General features: G+C 46.6%; 1 protein-coding gene across 1 annotated transcript in view; it reads left to right on the top strand.

Annotated features, from left to right (window-relative positions):
* Window positions 1–19,386, top strand: part of LOC139256817 (ubiquitin-associated and SH3 domain-containing protein A-like) — a gene marked incomplete at its 5' end in the record, with an annotated part of 52,852 nt that overhangs the window by 24,386 nt on the left and 9,080 nt on the right. The window contains one exon of the mRNA XM_070874325.1: window positions 429–538. Coding sequence (XP_070730426.1) covers window positions 429–538 — 110 coding nt within the window. The remainder of the gene's footprint in view (window positions 1–428; window positions 539–19,386) is intronic.

A 19,386-nucleotide genomic window follows, 5' to 3' on the forward strand; every position in this document is an offset into this window, starting at 1 on the left:
CTGCCACTTATGCCAGCCTATCTCTGTCCTGTTGCAGTCGACCTCAGTTGATGGGCTAGTATTGGCACGATGGGACAAGTGGCCTTCTTCTGCCCCTCTATGAAAAGCTTTGCAATCTTTCTGAGAGATGTGATACTGAGCTATATAAATGTAACCCTTTCTCTTAACATCAGGGTAACTGATATTCCCCAAAACAAACGTTGTCACCTGTTACAGACTTCACAGACATGCAACAGTATTTCTCAGTCTACCCTCTCGTCCTATCCAGCCAATCTTGTACAGCCAATAATTACCTTCTGCACTTGCTTCCTGTGGATACAATGCTCTGCATGGCCCCTCCATCGGTTCAATATTGGGCCTTCCCCTCTTCAATCATCGACACAAAAGCTGAAACTGTTTTTCTAATCACTATTGATGTTCCTCCTCAGCTGGTAATATTCTGCTGGTCGCTCATGCTTCAACCCTAGATTGCTGCACTCGGCCTTTGCTGGGCTTGCCTCCGAAGGACGCCAAGGAATTTGTGCAAATGGTTAGAAAGGTAAGACGTTTCACATTGAGATATTGAGGGGGGGCGACTCCTGCCCTGTTCAGAGCCCCGACCCTTGTGAACATCAGGGCGATCGGGAGGGCCCAAACATGCCACTCAGCAAAGGGAGCAGGTTGATGGGAAAAGGGTGAGGCAGAGGGGGATAGAGGAAGCCCGGGGCAACAGTCTGCATCACTCCGGCTTCTCCTGGCCCCAAAACATCATTTGTAATGATTCCAGATCATAACAATTCGCTGTGTCAAAAAATATTCTCCTCATCTGTGAAGGATGTGAAGGCCTTAGAAAAGCTGCAGAAAAGATTTACGAGAATGGTTCCGGGGATGAGGGACTTCAGTGACGTGGATAGGCCGGAGAAGCTGGGGTTGTTCTCCTTGGAGCAGAGAAGGTTGAGAGGAGATTTGATCGAGGTGTTCAAAATCATGAGGGGTCTGGACAGAGTAGATAGCGAGAAACTGTTCCCATTGGTGGAAGGGTCGAGAACTGGAGGACACAGATTTAAGGCAATTGACAGAAGAACCAAAGGCGACACGAGGGAAAACCTTTTTACGCAGCGAGTGGTTAGGATCTGGAATGCACGGCCTGATAGGGTGGTGGAGGCAGACTCAATCATGGCTTTTAAAAGGGAATTGGATAAGTACCTGAAGGAAGAACATTTTCAGGGCTATGGGGAAAGGGCGGGGGAGTGGGACTGGCTGAAATGCTCTTGTACAGAGCCAGCACGGGCTCAACGGGCCTAATGGTCTCCTTCTGTTTCGTGACGATTCGATGATTGTATCTAACCTCTGCTTCTTTTGCCAATTATCTTCAATCTGTGTCCCCTGGTTACCGATAGCCTGCCACTGGAAACCGTTTCTTCCATGGCTCCCATAGCACTTTTGCCTCTGTCAGAAAGATGTGGCTTCAAGACCCACTCCAGAGACTTCAGGACAAAAATCTAGACTGACACTTCATTGCAGTGCTGTGGGAGTGCTGCACTGTCAGAGGTGACATCTTTCAGATGAGACGTTAAACATGTACAGGACTCCTTTTTAACCCAATATGTAAAAAGCCCAACAAGGGCGGATTCGCTATTGGATCTAGTAATGGGGAATGAACCACAGCTGATGAGAAGGACAAGTCGGGGGAAATCTAGGCAATAGTGATCATATAATACACTTTAAGATGATAATTGAGAAGGACATAAGTATGACAAATACCAGGGTTATTGATGGGAGAAAAGCTGATTTTGAGGATAGAACTTGGGAAAGTAAAATGGGCAGCAATATTGGCAAACCATGATGTAGAACCACAATGGGAAACAGCCAGTTGTCGTGGTGCATATAGGTACCAAGGATATTGCTAAGAAAACGGGATGAGGTTCTACAAGCTGAATTTAGGGAGCTAGGAGTTAAATTAAAAAGTAGGACCCCAAAGGTAGTAATCTCAGGATTGCTACCAGTGCCATGTGCTAGTCAGAGTTGGAATTGCAGGATAGCTAAGATGAATATGTGGCTTGAGGAATGGTGAAAGAGGGAGGGATTCAAATTCCTGGGACATTGGAGCCGGTTCTGGGGGAGGTGGGACCAGTACGAACCGGACGGTCTACACCTCGGCAGGACCGGAACCAATGTCCTAGGGGGAGTGTTTGCTCGTGCTGTTGGGGAGGGGTTAAACTAATATGGCAAGGGGATGGGAATCTATGCAGGGAGACAGAGGGAAGTAGAATGGGGACAGAAGCAAAAGATAGAAAGAAGAAAAGTAAAAGTGGAGGGCAGAGAAACCCAAGGCAAAAATCAAACAGGGCCACATTACAGCAAAATTCTAAAGGGGCAAAGTGTGTTAAAAAGACAAGCCTGAAGGCTCTGTGCCTCAATGCGAGGAGTATTTGTAATAAGGTGGATGAATTAACTGCGCAGGCAGCTATTAACGAATATGATACAATTGGCCACCCAGGGTGACCAAGGCTGGGAACTCAACATGCAGGGGTATTCAACATTCAGGAAGGATAGACATAAAGGAAAAGGAGATGGGGTAATGTTGCTGGTTAAAGAGGAAAGTAACACAATAGTAAGGAAGGACATTAGCCTGGATGATGTGGAATCGGTATGGGTAGAGCCGCGGAATACCAAAGGGCAGAAAACGCTAGTGGGAGTTGTGTACAGACCACCAAACAGTAGCAGTGAGGCTGGGGACAGCATCAAACAGGAAATTAGGGATGCGTGCAATAAGGGTACAGCAGTTATTATGGACGACTTCAATCTAAATATAGATTGGGCAAACCAAACTGGCAGCAATACGGTGGAGGAGGATTTCCTGGAGTGTATTAGGGATGGTTTTCTGTCATGTATCTCACACTACTGTATATAACTGTATCTTACCATGCTATACATGACTGTAACTAGATATGACCTGTAACCACAAGCATACTTTACCACCAGGGGTGCACTTGCAGGAGACACTGCACACCTGTCCCACACAGGTATATAAAGGCAGGTCTCAGGCAAGTGTGGCATTCCAGAGCTGTGAAATAAAGGTGCAGGTCCTGAGTGACCTTGACTTCAGCATATGCCTCATGTAAGTCTGTATTGTAGGGTCAGGACTTTACAGTGGCGACGAGTTACGGGATCACAGAATCCACAGAATGGCGACCAACGGCTCAGATGAGAAATACAATGCTGGAGATAATTGCGAGGGCTTTATAGTAAGGCTCCAGCAAAGCTTTGTAACCAAAGACTGGTTGGGCGACGATAAGGCAGACAAGAGAAGAGCCCATCTCTTGACCAGCAGTGGCTCGAAAACATACGCCTTATTGAAGGACCTGCTGGCACCCAAGAAACCAGCAAGCAAGTCATTTGAAGAGTTGAGCACACTGGTGAGAGACCACCTGAAGCCAGCGAGCAGCCTACACATGGCCAGACACAGGTTCTACAACTACAGACGCTGTGTGGGCCAGAGCATACCCGACTTTGTGGCGGAACTTCAGACGCTGGCTAGTTTATGTGAGTTCTCCGATGAACTAAGGAGAGAAGTACTGAGAGACTTTTTCATTGAAGGAATGGGCCACGCAGGCATATTCCGAAAGCTCATAGAGACCAAGAACTTGACCCTAGAGGCAGCAGCACTGGTCGCACAGACATTCTTGGCAGGAGAAGAAGAAACGAGGTTGATCTATACTGCGGGTACGACAACTAACGAAACATCGGAACAAGGGGTTCACAGCGTGAAACAAGCCGCTACCCTCACACACAGACCAAGACAGGAGAGCAGGCCTTCAACAGCAGGCAGTGGTGCCAGAAGCCATCAAGGGCCACATGACCGGCCGTTCACACCTCATCAACCCACAATGCGAGCAATCAGCTACAAACTGAGAGAAGCTCAAGAGAGATCAGCCAGACGCAGCTCATCCTTTGGAAACAATGGAAGCGGTCTGTGCTGGAGATGTGGGGGAAGGCACTCATCAAGGGGGTGTCGATTTCAGCATGCCGTTTGCAGAAACTGCAACTATACAGGGCATCTGGCCCGCATGTGCAGAAAAACAGTAGCTCGGCTGGTATACGAATCGGAAGGGTCGGAAAGCGGACCAGAAGACGGTGGGGACAGTGCCCGGGACACCGAGGTACAGCGGGTCAACACGATCAATGTCGACTGTTCTTACAACAAGACGCTTCCAATAATGATGAGGGTCCTACTCAACGGGATACCCATCGACATGGAACTGGACATGGGAGCGAGTCAATCTCTCATGAGCATCCAACAATTTAAACAGCTGTGGCCGCACAAAAGCAACAGATCAAAACTCACAAGGGTCGACATCAAACTAAGGACATATATCAAAGAAATCGTCCCAGTCCTTGGCAGCGCCATGCTCTCAGTCACACACACAAAGGGATGGTGAACCGACTTCCCCTGCGATTGTCCCCGGAGATCTCTCAGCACTGTTGGGGAGAAGCTGGCTGGCAAAACTAAATTGGAAATGGGGCGATGTTCACGCCATGTCGTCAGAGGAACGGACCTCCTGCTCAACAGTTCTAAGTCGATTTGAACATCTCTTTCAGCCAGGTGTGGGCACCTTCAAGGGGTTAAAGTTAAAATCTACATCATCACAGAATGCTAGACCGGTCCATCACAAGGCTAGAGCTGTGCCTTATGTGATGAGGGAAAAGATTGAACATGAACTGGACTGGCTTCTGCGGGAAGGCATTATCTCACCCGTGGAATTTAGCGACTGGGCAAGTCCCATCGTCCCCGTCATGAAGCCTGATGGATCCGTACTGTGGGGATTACAAATCTACCATAAACAGAGTCTCCCTACAGGACCAATACCCGCTGCCCAGAGCAGAAGACCTATTTGCCACATTGGCTGGAGGAAAACCTTTCTCGAAACTAGATCTCACATCTGCGTATATGACGCAAGAACTGACCGAAGAGCCTAAGCTACTCACCACCATCAACACACATCGAGGCCTTTTCACGTATAATCGATGCCCATTCGGCATCAGGTCGACAGCTGCTATATTCCAGCACAACATGGAGAGTCTGCTCAAGTCCATCCCGGGTACGGTTGTGTTTTAAGATGACAATACTCATCACGGGCAGGGACACCGACTCCCAGCTCCGCAACTTGGAGGAAGTACTAAAGCGGTTGGATCAGGTCGGCCGAAGAGTTAAGAAATCCAAGTGTCTGTTTCTCGCGCCCGAGGTTGAATTTTTGGGCAGAAGGATTGCCGCTGATGGAATCCGCCCAACAGAATCCAAAACCAAGGCAATTCGTCTGGCACCCAGGCTCCGGAATGTCTCGGAACTACATGCCTTTCTCGGGCTACTAAATTACTTTGGGAACTTTATGCAGAACTTGAGCACGCTGCTGGAGCCTCTCCACGTGCTACTCAGAAAAGGGTGCGATTGGTTTTGGGGTGACGCCCAGGAACGCGCCTTCAATAAGGCACGCAACCTTCTGTGTTCCAACAGTGTTTTGACTTTCTTTGCCCAGGTAAAAAGCTAGTTCTCACATGCGATGTGTCAGCGTATGGGGTCGGGTGCGTTTTGCAACATGTCAATAGTGCGGGCAAATTACAACCCATAGCTTATGCCTCCAGGTCACTTTCGCGGGCGGAGCGCGGGTACGGAATGGTAGAGAAGGAGGCGCTCGCGTGCGTGTATGGTGTCAAAAAGATGCACCAATACCTTTTCGAGGCCAAGTTCGCGTTAGAAACCGACCACAAGCCCCTCACATCCCTCCTATCCGAGAGCAAGGCAATAAACGCCAATGCCTCAGCGTGAATTCAACTCATGCTGGCGTCCTACGACTATACCATAAGGCACAGACCAGGCACAGACAACAGTGCCGACGCGCTCAGCAGGCTACCCCTGGCGACCACGGAAGGGTCTGACGAACAGGACTGTGAGATAGTCATGGCAATCAATGCCTTTGAGTCCACAGGTTCGCCCATGACTGCTCGCCAAATCAGAGCCTGGACGGCCAGCGACCCCACGTTATCCTTAGTAAAAAGATGTGTCCTAACCGGTGACTGGGCAGAGGCTCGCGATGCCTGCCCCGAGGAATTAAAACCCTTTCTCAGGCGCATGCATGAGCTATCACTACAAGCAGACTGCCTGATGTGGAGCAGCCGAGTAGTCATGCCTCTGCGAGGCAGAGAGGCATTTGTCCGGGAGCTCCACCGCGAGCACCCGGGGATCGTTCTCATGAAGGCCATAGCCAGATCCCACATCTGGTGGCCTGGTATTGACGTGGACTTGGAGCTCTGCGTCCGAAGTGCAGCATTTGTGCCCAACTCAGCAATGCCCCCAGGGAGGCACCACTGAGCCCCTGGCCCTGGCCTACCAAACCGTGGTCGCGGGTGCACGTAGACTATGCGGGCCCATTCATGGGCAAAATGTTCCTCGTAGTTGTAGATGCATTTTCAAAGTGGATCGAATGCACCATTTTAAACTCGAGCACAACCTCCACCACTGTGCAGAGCCTCTCAACCATGTTTGCAATGCACAGAATCCCTGACATATTGGTCAGTGACAATGGTCCGTGCTTCACCAGCGCAGAATTCCAAGACTTTATAATTGACCACGGCATAAATCACGTCAAGACGGCACCATTCAAGCCAGCCTCCAACGGCCAGGCAGAGAGAGCAGTACAAATCATCAAACAAGGCATGCTTAAAATCCAAGGTCCCACACTGCAGGGTCGCCTGTCGTGACTGCTGTTGGCATACAGATCTCGTCCGCACTCACTGACTGGGATCCCCCCCCGTGCAACTGTTGATGAAAAGGACTTTCAAAACAAGGCTCTCATTAATCATAGAAACATAGAAACATCGAAAATAGGTGCAGGAGTAGGCCATTCAGCCCTTCTAGCCTGCACCGCCATTCAATGAGTTCATGGCTGAACATGAAACTTCAGTATCCTCTTCCTGCTTTCTCGCCATACCCCTTGATCCCCCGAGTAGTAAGGACTTCATCTAACTCCCTTTTGAATATATTTAGTGAATTGGCCTCAACTACTTTCTGTGGTAGAGAATTCCACAGGTTCACCACTCTCTGGGTGAAGAAGTTTCTCCTCATCTCGGTCCTAAATGGCTTACCCCTTATCCTTAGACTGTGACCCCTGGTTCTGGACTTCCCCAACATTGGGAACATTCTTCCTGCATCTAACCTGTCTAAACCTGTCATAATTTTAAACGTTTCTATGAGGTCCCCTCTCATTCTTCTGAACTCCAGTGAATACAAACCCAGTTGATCCAGTCTTTCTTGATAGGTCAGTCCCATCATCCCGGGAATCAGTCTGGTGAATCTTCGCTGCACTCCCTTCAATAGCAAGAATGTCCTTCCTCAAGTTAGGAGACCAAAACTGTACACAATACTCCAGGTGTGGCCTCACCAAGGCCCTGTACAACTGTAGCAACACCTCCCTGCCCCTGTACTCAAATCCCCTCGCTATGAAGGCCAACATGCCATTAGCTTTCTTAACCGCCTGCTGTACCTGCATGCCAACCTTCAATGACTGATGTACCATGACACCCAGGTCTCGTTGCACCTCCCCTTTTCCTAATCTGTCACCATTCAGATAATAGTCTGTCTCTCTGTTTTTACCACCAAAGTGGATAACCTCACATTTATCCACATTATACTTCATCTGCCATGCATTTGCCCACTCACCTAACCTATCCAAGTCACTCTGCAGCCTCATAGCATCCTCCTCGCAGCTCACACTGCCATCCAACTTAGTATCATCCCCAAATTTGGAGATACTACATTTAATCCCCTCGTCTAAATCATTAATGTACAATGTAAACAGCTGGGGTCCCAGCACAGAACCTTGCGGTACCCCACTAGTCACTGCCTGCCATTCTGAAGAGTACCCATTTACTCCTACTCTTTGCTTCCTGTCTGACAACCAGTTCTCAATCCACGTCAGCACACTAGCCCCAATCCCATGTGCTTTAACTTTGCACATTAATCTCTTGTGTGGGGCCTTGTCGAAAGCCTTCTGAAAGTCCAAATATACCACATCAACTGGTTCTCCCTTGTCCACTTTACTGGAAACATCCTCAAAAAATTCCAGAAGATTTGTCAAGCATGATTTCCCTTTCACAAATCCATGCTGACTTGGACCTATCATGTCACCTTTTTCCAAATGCGCTGCTATGACATCCTTAATAATTGATTCCATCATTTTACCCACTACCGATGTCAGGCTGACCGGTCTATAATTCCCTGTTTTCTCTCTCCCAGACATGCACGAAATCGTTGAGGCAAAGCGCCGTAAGCTGACTGAGTACCATGACAGAAATTCGAGGGGGAGATGGAATGAGATAGGGGTCAACGTGTTTGTACTAAACTATGGCAGGGGTCCCAAATGGCTTGCAGGGACAGTAACGGGCAAGGAAGGAAGCAGGCTACTGGTCGTACAAATGGACAATGGCAAAACCTACCGGAGGCATGTAGACCAAGTCAAAAGCAGATTTACCAACAGCACTGCATAACCAGAGGCAGACTACAATGTGGAACTCGCACCACACCTGGTGGACAGACAGAGGGAACAACCTGAGGAAAGGGCAATCCCAACAGACAGCCCAGGCGAGGAACGCACCTTCAATAAGGCACGCAACCTTCTATGTTCCGACAGTGTTTTGACTTTTTTTGACCCAGGTAAAAAGTTAGTTCTTACATGTAATGCGTCAGCATACGGGATCGGGTGCGTTTTACAGCATGTCAATGGTGCGGGTAAATTACAACCCATTGCTTATTGCTCCAGATCACTTTCTCGGGCGGAGCGCGGGTACAGTATGGTGGAGAAGGAGGCGCTCGCGTGCGTGTACGGTGTCAAAAAGATGCACCAATACCTTTTCGGGGCCAAGTTCGCGTTAGAAACCGACCATAAACCCCTCACGTCCCTGCTATCCGAGAGCAAGGCAATAAACGCCAACGCCTCGGCGCGCATCCAACGGTGGGCACTCATGCTGGCGTCTTACAACTACACAATAAGGCACAGACAACTGTGCCGACGCGCTTAGCAGGCTACCCCTGGCGACCACGGAAGGGTCCGACGAACAGGACTGTGAGATGGTCACGGCAATCAATGCCTTTGAGTCCACAGGTTCGCCCGTGATGGCTCGCCAAATCAGAGCCTGGACGACCAGCGACCCCACGTTATCCTTAGTCAAAAGATGTGTTTTAACTGGTGACTGGGCAGAGGCTAGCAATGCCTGCCCGAGGAGATCAAACCTTTCCATAAGCGCATGCATGAACTATCACTACAGGCAGACTGCCTGATGTGGGGCAGCCGAGTAGCCATGCCTTTGCGAGGCAGAGAGGCGTTTGTCCGGGAGCTCCACCGCGAGCAACCGGGGATCGTTCTCATGAAGGCCATAGCCAGATCCCACATGTGGTGGCCTGGCATTGACGCGGACTTGGAGCTCTGCGTCCAACGGTGCACCATTTGTGCCCAACTCAGCAATACCCCCAGGGAGGCCCCCTTGAGCCCCTGGCCCTGGCCCACCAAACCGTGGTCGCGGGTGCACGTAGACTATGCGGGCCCATTCATGGGCAAAATGTTCCCCGTAGTCGTCGATGCATTCTCAAAGTGGATCGAATGCACCATTTTAAACTCGAGCACCACCTCCACCACTGTGGAGAGTCTTAGTACTATGTTTGCAATGCACGGAATTCCTGACATATTGGTCAGTGATAATGGTCCGTGCTTCACCAGCGCAGAATTCCAAGATTTTATAGTTGACCACGGCATAAATCATGTTAAAACGGCACCATTCAAGCCAGGCGGAGCGAGCAGTGCAAATCATTAAACAAGGCATTCTTAAAATCCAAGGTCCCACGCTGCAGAGCAGCCTGTCGCGACTGCTCCTGGCATACAGATCTCGTCCGCATTCATTGACTGGGGTTCCCCCCGTGCAACTATTGATGAAACGGACCTTAAAGACAAGGCTCTCATTAATCCTCCCAGACATGCATGAAATTGTCGAGGCAAAGCGCCGGAAGCTAACTGAGTACCATGACCGAAATTCGAGGGGGAGGTGGAATGAGATAGGGGACAAAGTGTTTGTGCTAAACTATGGCAGGGGTCCCAAATGGCTTGCAGGGACAGTAACAGGCAAGGAAGGAAACAGGTTACTGGTTGTACAAATGGACAATGGCCAAACCTGCCAGAGGCATGTAGACCAAGGAAAAAGTAGATTCACCAACAACACTGCAGAACCAGAGGCAGACTACAATGTGGAACTCACACCACACCTGGTGGACAGACAGAGGGAACAACCTGAGGAAAGGGCAGTCTCAACAGACAGCCCAGGTGAGATACCAGCAATCATACTGAACGAAACAGACAGTCCAGGCAAGATACCAGCAATCACACCGAAAGAAAAACAGACACCAAGGCAAGGAATGAAACACAACTAAGATGCTCCATGTGAGAGCGTAGACCACCTGAGAGACTGAATTTATAAAGACAATAAGACCTTGGGGGAGGATGATGTCATGTATCTCACACTACTGTATATAACTGCATCTTACCATGCTATACATGACTGTAATTAGATATGACCTGTAGCCACAAGCATACTTTACCACCAGGGGTGCACTTGCAGGAGACACTGCACACCTGTCCCACAGAGGCATATAAAGGCAGGTCTCAAGCAAGTGTGGCATTCCAGAGCTGTGAAATAAAGGTGCAAGTCCTGAGTGACCTTGATTTCAGCATGTGCCTCATGTAAGTCTGTACTGCAGGGTCAGGACTTTACATTTGCGAGGAAATATGTCGAGGAACCAACTAGAGGGCTGGCCATCCTAGACTGGGTGTTGTTTAATGAGAAAGGCCTAATTAGCAATCTTGTTGTGCGAGGCCCCTTGGGCAAGAGTGACCACAATATGGTAGAATTCTTTATTAAGATGGAGAGTGACACAGTTAATTCAGAGACTAGGGTCCTGAACTTAGGGAAAGGTAAATTCGATGGTATGAGACGTGAATTGGCTAGAATATACTGGCGAATGATACTTAAAGGGTTGACGGTGGATAGGCAATGGCAAACATTTAAAGATCACATGGATGAAATTCAACAATTGTACATCCCTGTCTGAAGTAAAAATAAAACGGGGAAGGAGGCTCAACCATGGCTAACAAGGGAAATTAGGGATACAGACCTCCAAACAGTAGTAGTGATGTTGGGGATGGCATCAAACAGGAAATTAGGGGTGCATGCAATAAAGGTGTAGCAGTTATAATGGGTGACTTTAATATGCACATAGATTGGGCTAACCAAACTGGAAGCAATATGGTGGAGGAGGATTTCCTGGAGTGCATAAGGGATGGTTTTCTAGACCAATATGTCGAGGAACCAACTAGGGGGGAGGCCATCTTAGACTGGGTGTTGTGTAATGAGAGAGGATTAATTAGCAATCTCATTGTGAGAGGCCCCTTGGGGAAGAGTGACCATAATATGGTGGAATTCTGCATTAGGATGGAGAATGAAACAGTTAACTCAGAGACCATGGTCCAGAACTTAAAGAAGGCTAACTTTGAAGGTATGAGGCGTGAATTGGCTAGGATAGATTGGCGAATGATACTGAAGGGGTTGACTGTGGATGGGCAATGGCAGACATTTAGAGACCGCATGCATGAACTACAACAATTGTACATTCCTGTCTGGCGTAAAAATAAAAAAGGGAAGGTGGCTCAACCGTGGCTATCAAGGGAAAGCAGGGATAGTATTAAAGCCAAGGAAGTGGCATACAAATTGGCCAGAAATAGCAGCGAACCCGGGGACTGGGAGAAATTTAGAACTCAGCAGAGGAGGACATAGGGTTTGATTAGGGCAGGGAAAATGGAGTACGAGAAGAAGCTTGCAGGGAACATTAAGACGGATTGCAAAGGTTTCTATAGATATGTAAAGAGAAAAAGGTTAGTAAAGACAAACATAAGTCCCCTGCAGTCAGAATCAGGGGAAGTCATAACGGGGAACAAAGAAATGGCGGACCAATTGAACAAGTGCTTTGGTTCGGTATTCACTAAGGAGGACACAAACAACCTTCCGGATATAAAAGTGGTCAGAGGGTCTAGTAAGGAGGAGGAACTGAGGGAAATCTTTATTCATCGGGAAATTGTGTTGGGGAAATTGATGGGATTGAAGGCCGATAAATCCCCAGGGCCTGATGGACTGCATCCCAGAGTACTTAAGGAGGTGGCCTTGGAAATAGCGGATGCATTGACAGTCATTTTCCAACATTCCATAGACTCTGGATCAGTTCCTATGGAGTGGAGGGTAGCCAATGTAACCCCACTTTTTAAAGAAGGAGGGAGAGAGAAAACAGGGAATTATAGACCGGTCAGCCTGACATCGGTAGTGGGTAAAATGATGGAATCAATTATTAAGGATGTCATAGCAGTGCATTTGAAAAGAGGTGACATGATAGGTCCAAGTCAGCATGGATTTGTGAAAGGGAAATCATGCTTGACAAATCTTCTGGAATTTTTTGAGGATGTTTCCAGTAGAGTGAACAAGGGAGAACCAGTTGGTGGTATATTTGGACTTTCAGAAGGCTTTCGACAAGGTCCCACACAAGAGATTAATGTGCAAAGTTAAAGCACATGGGATTGGGGGTAGTGTGCTGAAGTGGATTGAGAACTGGTTGTCAGACAGGAAGCAAAGAGTAGGAGTAAATGGGGACTTTTCAGAATGGCAGGCAGTGACTAGTGGGGTACTGCAAGGTTCTGTGCTGGGGCCCCAGCTGTTTACACTGTACATTAATGATTTAGACGAGGGGATTAAATGTAGTATCTCCAAATTTGCGGATGACACTAAGTTGGGTGGCAGTGTGAGCTGCAAGGAGGATGCTATGAGGCTGCAGAGCGACTTGGATAGGTTAGGTGAGTGGGCAAATGCATGGCAGATGAAGTATAATGTGGATAAATGTGAGGTTATACACTTTGGTGGTAAAAACAGAGAGACAGACTATTATCTGAATGGTGACAGATTAGGAAAAGGGGAGGTGCAACGAGACCTGGGTGTCATGGTACATCAGTCATTGAAGGTTGGCATGCAGGTACAGCAGGCGGTTAAGAAAGCAAATGGCATGTTGGCCTTCATAGCGAGGGGATTTGAGTACAGGGGCAGGGAGGTGTTGCTACAGTTGTACAGGGCCTTGGTGAGGCCACACCTGGAGTATTGTGTACAGTTTTGGTCTCCTAACCTGAGGAAGGACATTCTTGCTATTGAGGGAGTGCAGCGAAGGTTCACCAGACTGATTCCCGGGATGGCGGTACTGACCTATCAAGAAAGACTGGATCAACTGGGCTTGTATTCACTGGAGTACAGAAGAATGAGAGGGGACCTCATAGAAACGTTTAAAATTCTGACGGGGTTAGACAGGTTAGATGCAGGAAGAATGTTCCCAATGTTGTGGAAGTCCAGAACCAGGGGACACAGTCTAAGGATAAGGGGTAAGCCATTTAGGACCGAGATGAGGAGAAACTTCTTCACCCAGAGAGTGGTGAACCTGTGGAATTCTCTACCACAGAAATTTGTTGAGGCCAATTCACTAAATATATTCAAAAAGGAGTTCGATGAAGTCCTTACTACTAGGGGGATCAAGGGGTATGGCGAGAAAGCAGGAATGGGATACTGAAGTTGCATGTTCAGCCATGAACTCATTGAATGGTGGTGCAGGCTAGAAGGGCCGAATGGCCTACTCCCGCACCTATTTTCTATGTTTCTATGATAGTGTTAAATCCAAGGAAGAGGCATCTAAATTGGCCAGAAAAAGCAGAAAACCTGAGGACTGGGAGAAATTTAGAATTCAGCAGAGGAGTACAAAGGGTTTAATTAGGAGGGGGAAAATAGAGTATGAGAGGAAGTTTGCCGGGAACATAAAAACTGACTGCAAAAGCTTCTATAGATATGTGAAGAGAAAAAGATTAGTGAAGACAAATGTAGGTCCCTTGCAGTCAGATTCAGGTGAATTTATAATGAGGAACAAAGAAATGGCAGACCTGTTGAACAAATACTTTGGTTCTATCTTCACGAAGGAAGACACAAATAACCTTACGGAAATACTCGGGGATCGAGGGTCTCGAGAGAAAGGGGAACTGAAGGAAATCCTTATTAGGCAGGAAATTGTGTTAGGGAAATTGATGGGATTGAAGGCCGATAAATCCCCAGGGCCTGATAGTCTGCATCCCAGAGTACTTCAGAAAGTGGCCCTAGAAATAGTGGATGCATTCATGATTATTTTCCAACAGTCTATCGACTCTGGATCAGTTCCTCAGGACTGGAGGGTACCTAATGTAACACCACTTTTGAAGAAAGGAGGGAGAGAGAAAACGGGGAATTATAGACCGGTTAGCCTGACATCAGTGGTGGGGAAATGTTGGAATAAATTATTAAGGAGAAAAAAACATCATATTTAGAAAGCAGTGACAGGATCGGTCCAAGTCAGCATGGATTTATGAAAGGAAAATCATTCTTGACAAATCTTCTAGAATTTTTTGAGGATGTAACTCGTCGAGTGGACTGGGGAGAACCAGTGGATGTGGTGTATTTGTCTTGCTGGGAATATAAAAACTGACTGCAAAAGCTTCTATAGATATGTGAAGAGAAAAAGATTAGTGAAGACAAACATAAGGCTTGTGACAAGGTCCCACACGAGAGATTGGTGTGCAAAATTAAAGCACATGGTATTGGGGGTAATATATTGAAGTGGATAGAGAACTGATTGGCAGACAGGAAGCAGAGAGTTGGGATAAATGGGTCCTTTTCAGAATGGCAGGCAGTGACTAGTGGAGTGCTACAGGGCTCAGTGCTGGAACTCCAGCTATTTACAATATACATCAAAGATTTAGATAAAGGAATTGAGTGTAATATCTCCAAGTTTGCAGATGACACTAAACTGGGTGGCAGTGTGAGCTGTGAGGAGGATGCTAAGAGGCTGCAGGGTGACTTGGACAGGTTAGGTAAGTGGGCAAATGCATGGCAGATGCAGTATAATGTAGATAAATGTGAGGTTATCCACTTTGGGGGCAAAATCACAAAGCAGAATATTATCTGAATGGCGGCAGATTAGGAAAAGGGGGGGTGCAATGAGACCTGGGTGTCATGGTTCATCAGTCATTGAAAGTTGGCATGCAGCTACAGCAGACAGTGAAGAAGGCAAATGGTATGTTGGCCTTCAAAGCTAGGGGATTTGAGTATAGGAGCAAGGAGGTCTTACTACAGTTGTACAGGGGCTTGGTGAGGCCTCATCTGGACTATTGTGTTCAGTTTTGGTCTCCTAATCTGAGAAAGGACATTCTTGCTATTGAGTGAGTGCAGCGAAGGTTCACCAGACTGATCCCTGGGATGGCAGGACTGTTATATGAGGCGAGACTGGATCGACTGGGCCTGTATTCACTGGATTTTGGAAGGATGAGAGGGGATCTCATAGAAACGTATAAGATTCTGACGGGACTGGACAGGTTAGATGCGGGTAGAATGTTCCCGATGTTGGGGAAGTCCAGAACCAGGGGTCACAGTCTTAGGATAAGGGGTAGGCCATTTAGGACTGAGATGAGGAGAAAGGTCTTCATTCAGAGAGTTGTTAATCTGTGGTATATCCTACAGCAGAGAGTTGTTGATGCCAATTCATTGGATATATTCAAGTGGGAGTTAGATATGGACCTTACGACTAAAGGGATCAAGGGGTATGGAGAGAAAGCAGGAAAGGGGTACTGAGCTGATGATCAGCCATGATCTCATTGAATGATGGTGCAGGTTCGAAGGGCCGAAAGGCCTGCTCCTGCACCTATTTTCTATGTTTCTATTTAAAATGGTGTTCAACAGAGTGCAGGAACAATTCATTCCACTAAACGGAAAGACCAAACTAAACACTGATGAGACTCTATGGATGCATAAAGCCATAAGGGAACAATTGAGGGCAACGAAAGAGGCATACACTGAGTACATAGACAGAGGGGAGTGCATGATAAGGGAGAATACAAAAAGATTAGGACAGAAGTCACAAAAAAAAATTAGGAAGGCAAAGAGGAACTATGAAATTAAATTATCAAGGAACAGAAAACAAAAGAGTAAAATATTTTAGAGGCACATCAATAAAAAAAATCAATTTGGGATGGGAATAGGGCCATTAAAGGATAGACAATATAATACCACAGGTAAAAATGGTTAAGAAAGGGAAGATAGACTATGAAAGTAAACTAGCACAAAATATAAAAACATAGCAAGAGTTTCTATAGGTATATAAAAAAGAAAAGAGTGGCTAAAGTAAATGTTGGTCCCTTAGAAGACAAGACCTTGGAATTAGTAATGGGGAACATGGAGATGGCAGAACTCTAAACAAATATTTTGTATCAGTCTTTACGGTAGAGGACACTAACAATATCCCAACAGTGGATAGTCAAGGGGATATACGGGGGAGGAACTTAACACAATCGCAACCACTAAGGAGGTGGTACTCAGTAAGATAATGGGGCTAAAGGCAGATAAATCCCCTGGACCTGATGGCTTGCATCCTAGGGTCTTAAGAGAAGAAGCGGCAGGGATTGTGGATGCATTGGTTGTAATTTACCAAAATTCCCTGGATTCTTGGAAGGTCCCAGCAGATTGGAAAACTGCAAATGTAACGCCCCTATTTAAAAAAGGAGGCAGACAAAAAGCACAACACTATAGACCAGTTAGCCTAACATCTGTGGTTGGGAAAATGTTGGAGTCCATTATTAAAGAAGCAGTAGCAGGGCATTTGGAAAAGCAAAATTCGGTCAGGCAGAGTCAGCATGGATTTATGAAGGGGAAGTCATGTTTGACAAATTTGCTGGAATTCTTTGAAGATGTAACGAACAGGGTGGATAGAGGGGAACCAGTGGATGTGGTGTATTTGGACTTCCAGAAGGCATTTGACAAGGTGCCACATAAAAGGTTACTGTACAAGATAAAAGTTCACGGGGGGGTTTGGGGGCAATGTATTAGCATGGATAGAGCATTGGCTAACTAACAGAAGTCGGGATAAATGGTTCATTCTCTGGTTGGCAACCAGTAACTACTGTGGTGCCACAGGGATCAGTGCTGGGACCCCAACTATTTACCAGCTGGAAGAAGGGACTGAGTGTAATGTAGCCAAGTTTGCTGACGATACAAAGATGGGAGAAAAAGCAATGTGTGAGGAGGATACAAAAAATCTGCAAAAGGACATAGACAGGCTAAGTGAGTGGGCAAAAATTTGGCAGATGGAGTATAATGTTGGAAAGTGTGAGGTCATGCACTTTGGCAGAAAAAATCAAAGAGCAAGTTTTTATTTAAATGGAGAAAGATTGCAAAGTGCTGCTGTACAGCGGCACCTGGGGGTACTTGTGCATGAAACATAAAAGGATAGTATGCAGGTACATCAAGTGATCAGGAAGGCCAATGGAATCTTGGCCTTTATTGCAAAGGGGATGGAGTATAAAAGCAGGGAAGTCTTGCTACAGTTATACAGGATATTGGTGAGGCCACACCTGGAATGCTGCATACAGTTTTGGTTTCCATATTTACGAAAGGATATACTTGCTTTGGAGGCAGTTAAGAGAAGGTTCACTAGGTTGATTCTGGGGATGAGGGGTTGACGTATGATGAAAGGTTGAATAGGTTGGGCCTCTACTCATTGGAATTCAGAAGATTGGGAGGTGATCTTATCGAAACGTATAAGATTATCAGTGGGCTTGACAAGGTGGATGCAGAGAAGATGTTTCCACTGATGGGGGAGACGAGAACTAGAGGGCATGATCTTAGAATAAGGGGCCGCCCATTTAAAACTGAGATGAGGAGAAATTTCTGCTCTCAGAGGGTTGTAAATCTGTGGAATTCGCTGCCTCAGAGAGCTGTGGAAGCTGGGACATTGAATAAATTTAAGGCAGAAATTGACAGTTTCTTAAACGATAAGGGGATAAGGGGTTATGGGGAGCGGGCAGTGAAGTGGAGCTGAGTCCATGATCGGATCAGCCATGATCTTATTGAATGGCAGAGCAGGCTCGAGGGGCTGTATGGCCTACTCCTGCTCCTATTTCTTATGTTCTTATAAGCCTCCTTTTTCATTTTAATCTCTATATCTCTATATATTTCACAACAGGATTAAATTTATCCATTAAATTATATTTTGAGTCTTAATAAGAACGTAAAAACATAAAAATTGGAACAGGAGTAGGCCATACGGCCCCTCGAGCCTGCTCCGCCATTCAATAAGATCATGGTTTTCCAGACCAATATGCCGAGGAACCAACTAGAGAGTTGGCCATCCTAGACTGGTTGTTGTGTAATGAGAGAGGATTAATTAGCAATCTTGTTGTGCGAGGCCCCTTGGAAAAGATTGACCATAATATGGTAGAATTCTTCATTAAGATGGAGAGTGACACAGTTAATTCAGAGACTAGAGTCCTGAATTTAAAGAAAGTTAACTTCGACGGTATGAGACGTGAATTGGCTAGGATAGACTGGCGAATGATACTTCAAGGGTTGATGGTGGATAGGCAATGGCAGACATTTAAAGATCACATGGATGAACTTCAACAATTGTACATCCCTGTCTGGAGTAAAAATAAAAGGGGGAAGGTGGCTCAACCGTGGCTAACAAGGGAAATTAGGGATAGTGTTAAATCCAAGGAAGAGGCATATAAATTGGCCAAAAAAAGCAGCAAACCTGAGGACTGGGAGAAATTTAGAATTCAGCAGAGGAGGACAAAGGGTTTAATTAAGAGGGGGAAAATAGAATATGAGAGTAAGCTTGCAGGAAACATAAGAACTGACTGCAAAAGCTTCTACAGGTACGTGAAGAGAAAAAGATTAGTGAAGACAAATGTTGGTCCTTTACAGTCAGAATCAGGTGAATTTATAATGGAGAACAAAAAAATGGCAGACCAATTGAACAAATACTTTGGTTCTGTCTTCACTGAGGAAGACACAAATAACCTTCCGGAAATACTAGGGGACCGAGGGTCTAGAGAGAAGGAGGAACTAAAGGAAATCCTTATTAGTCAGGAAATTGTGTTAGGGAAATTGATGGGATTGAAGGCCGATAAATCCCCAAGGCCTAATAGTCTGCACCCCAGAGTACTTAAGGAGTGGCCCTAGAAATAGTGGATGCATTGGTGGTCATTTTCCAACATTCTATAGACTCTGGATCAGTTCCTATGGACTGGAGGGTAGCTAATGTAACACCACTTTTTAAAAAAGGAGGGAGAGAAAACGGAATTATAGACCGGTCAGCCTGACATCGGTGGTGGGGAAAATGTTGGAATCAATTATTAAAGATGTAATAGCAACGCATTTGGAAAGCAGTGACAGGATCGGTCCAAGTCAGCATGGATTTATGAAAAG

The sequence above is a fragment of the Pristiophorus japonicus genome, unplaced genomic scaffold, assembly GCF_044704955.1.
Source record: "Pristiophorus japonicus isolate sPriJap1 unplaced genomic scaffold, sPriJap1.hap1 HAP1_SCAFFOLD_780, whole genome shotgun sequence".
Lineage (NCBI taxonomy): Eukaryota > Metazoa > Chordata > Chondrichthyes > Pristiophoridae > Pristiophorus > Pristiophorus japonicus.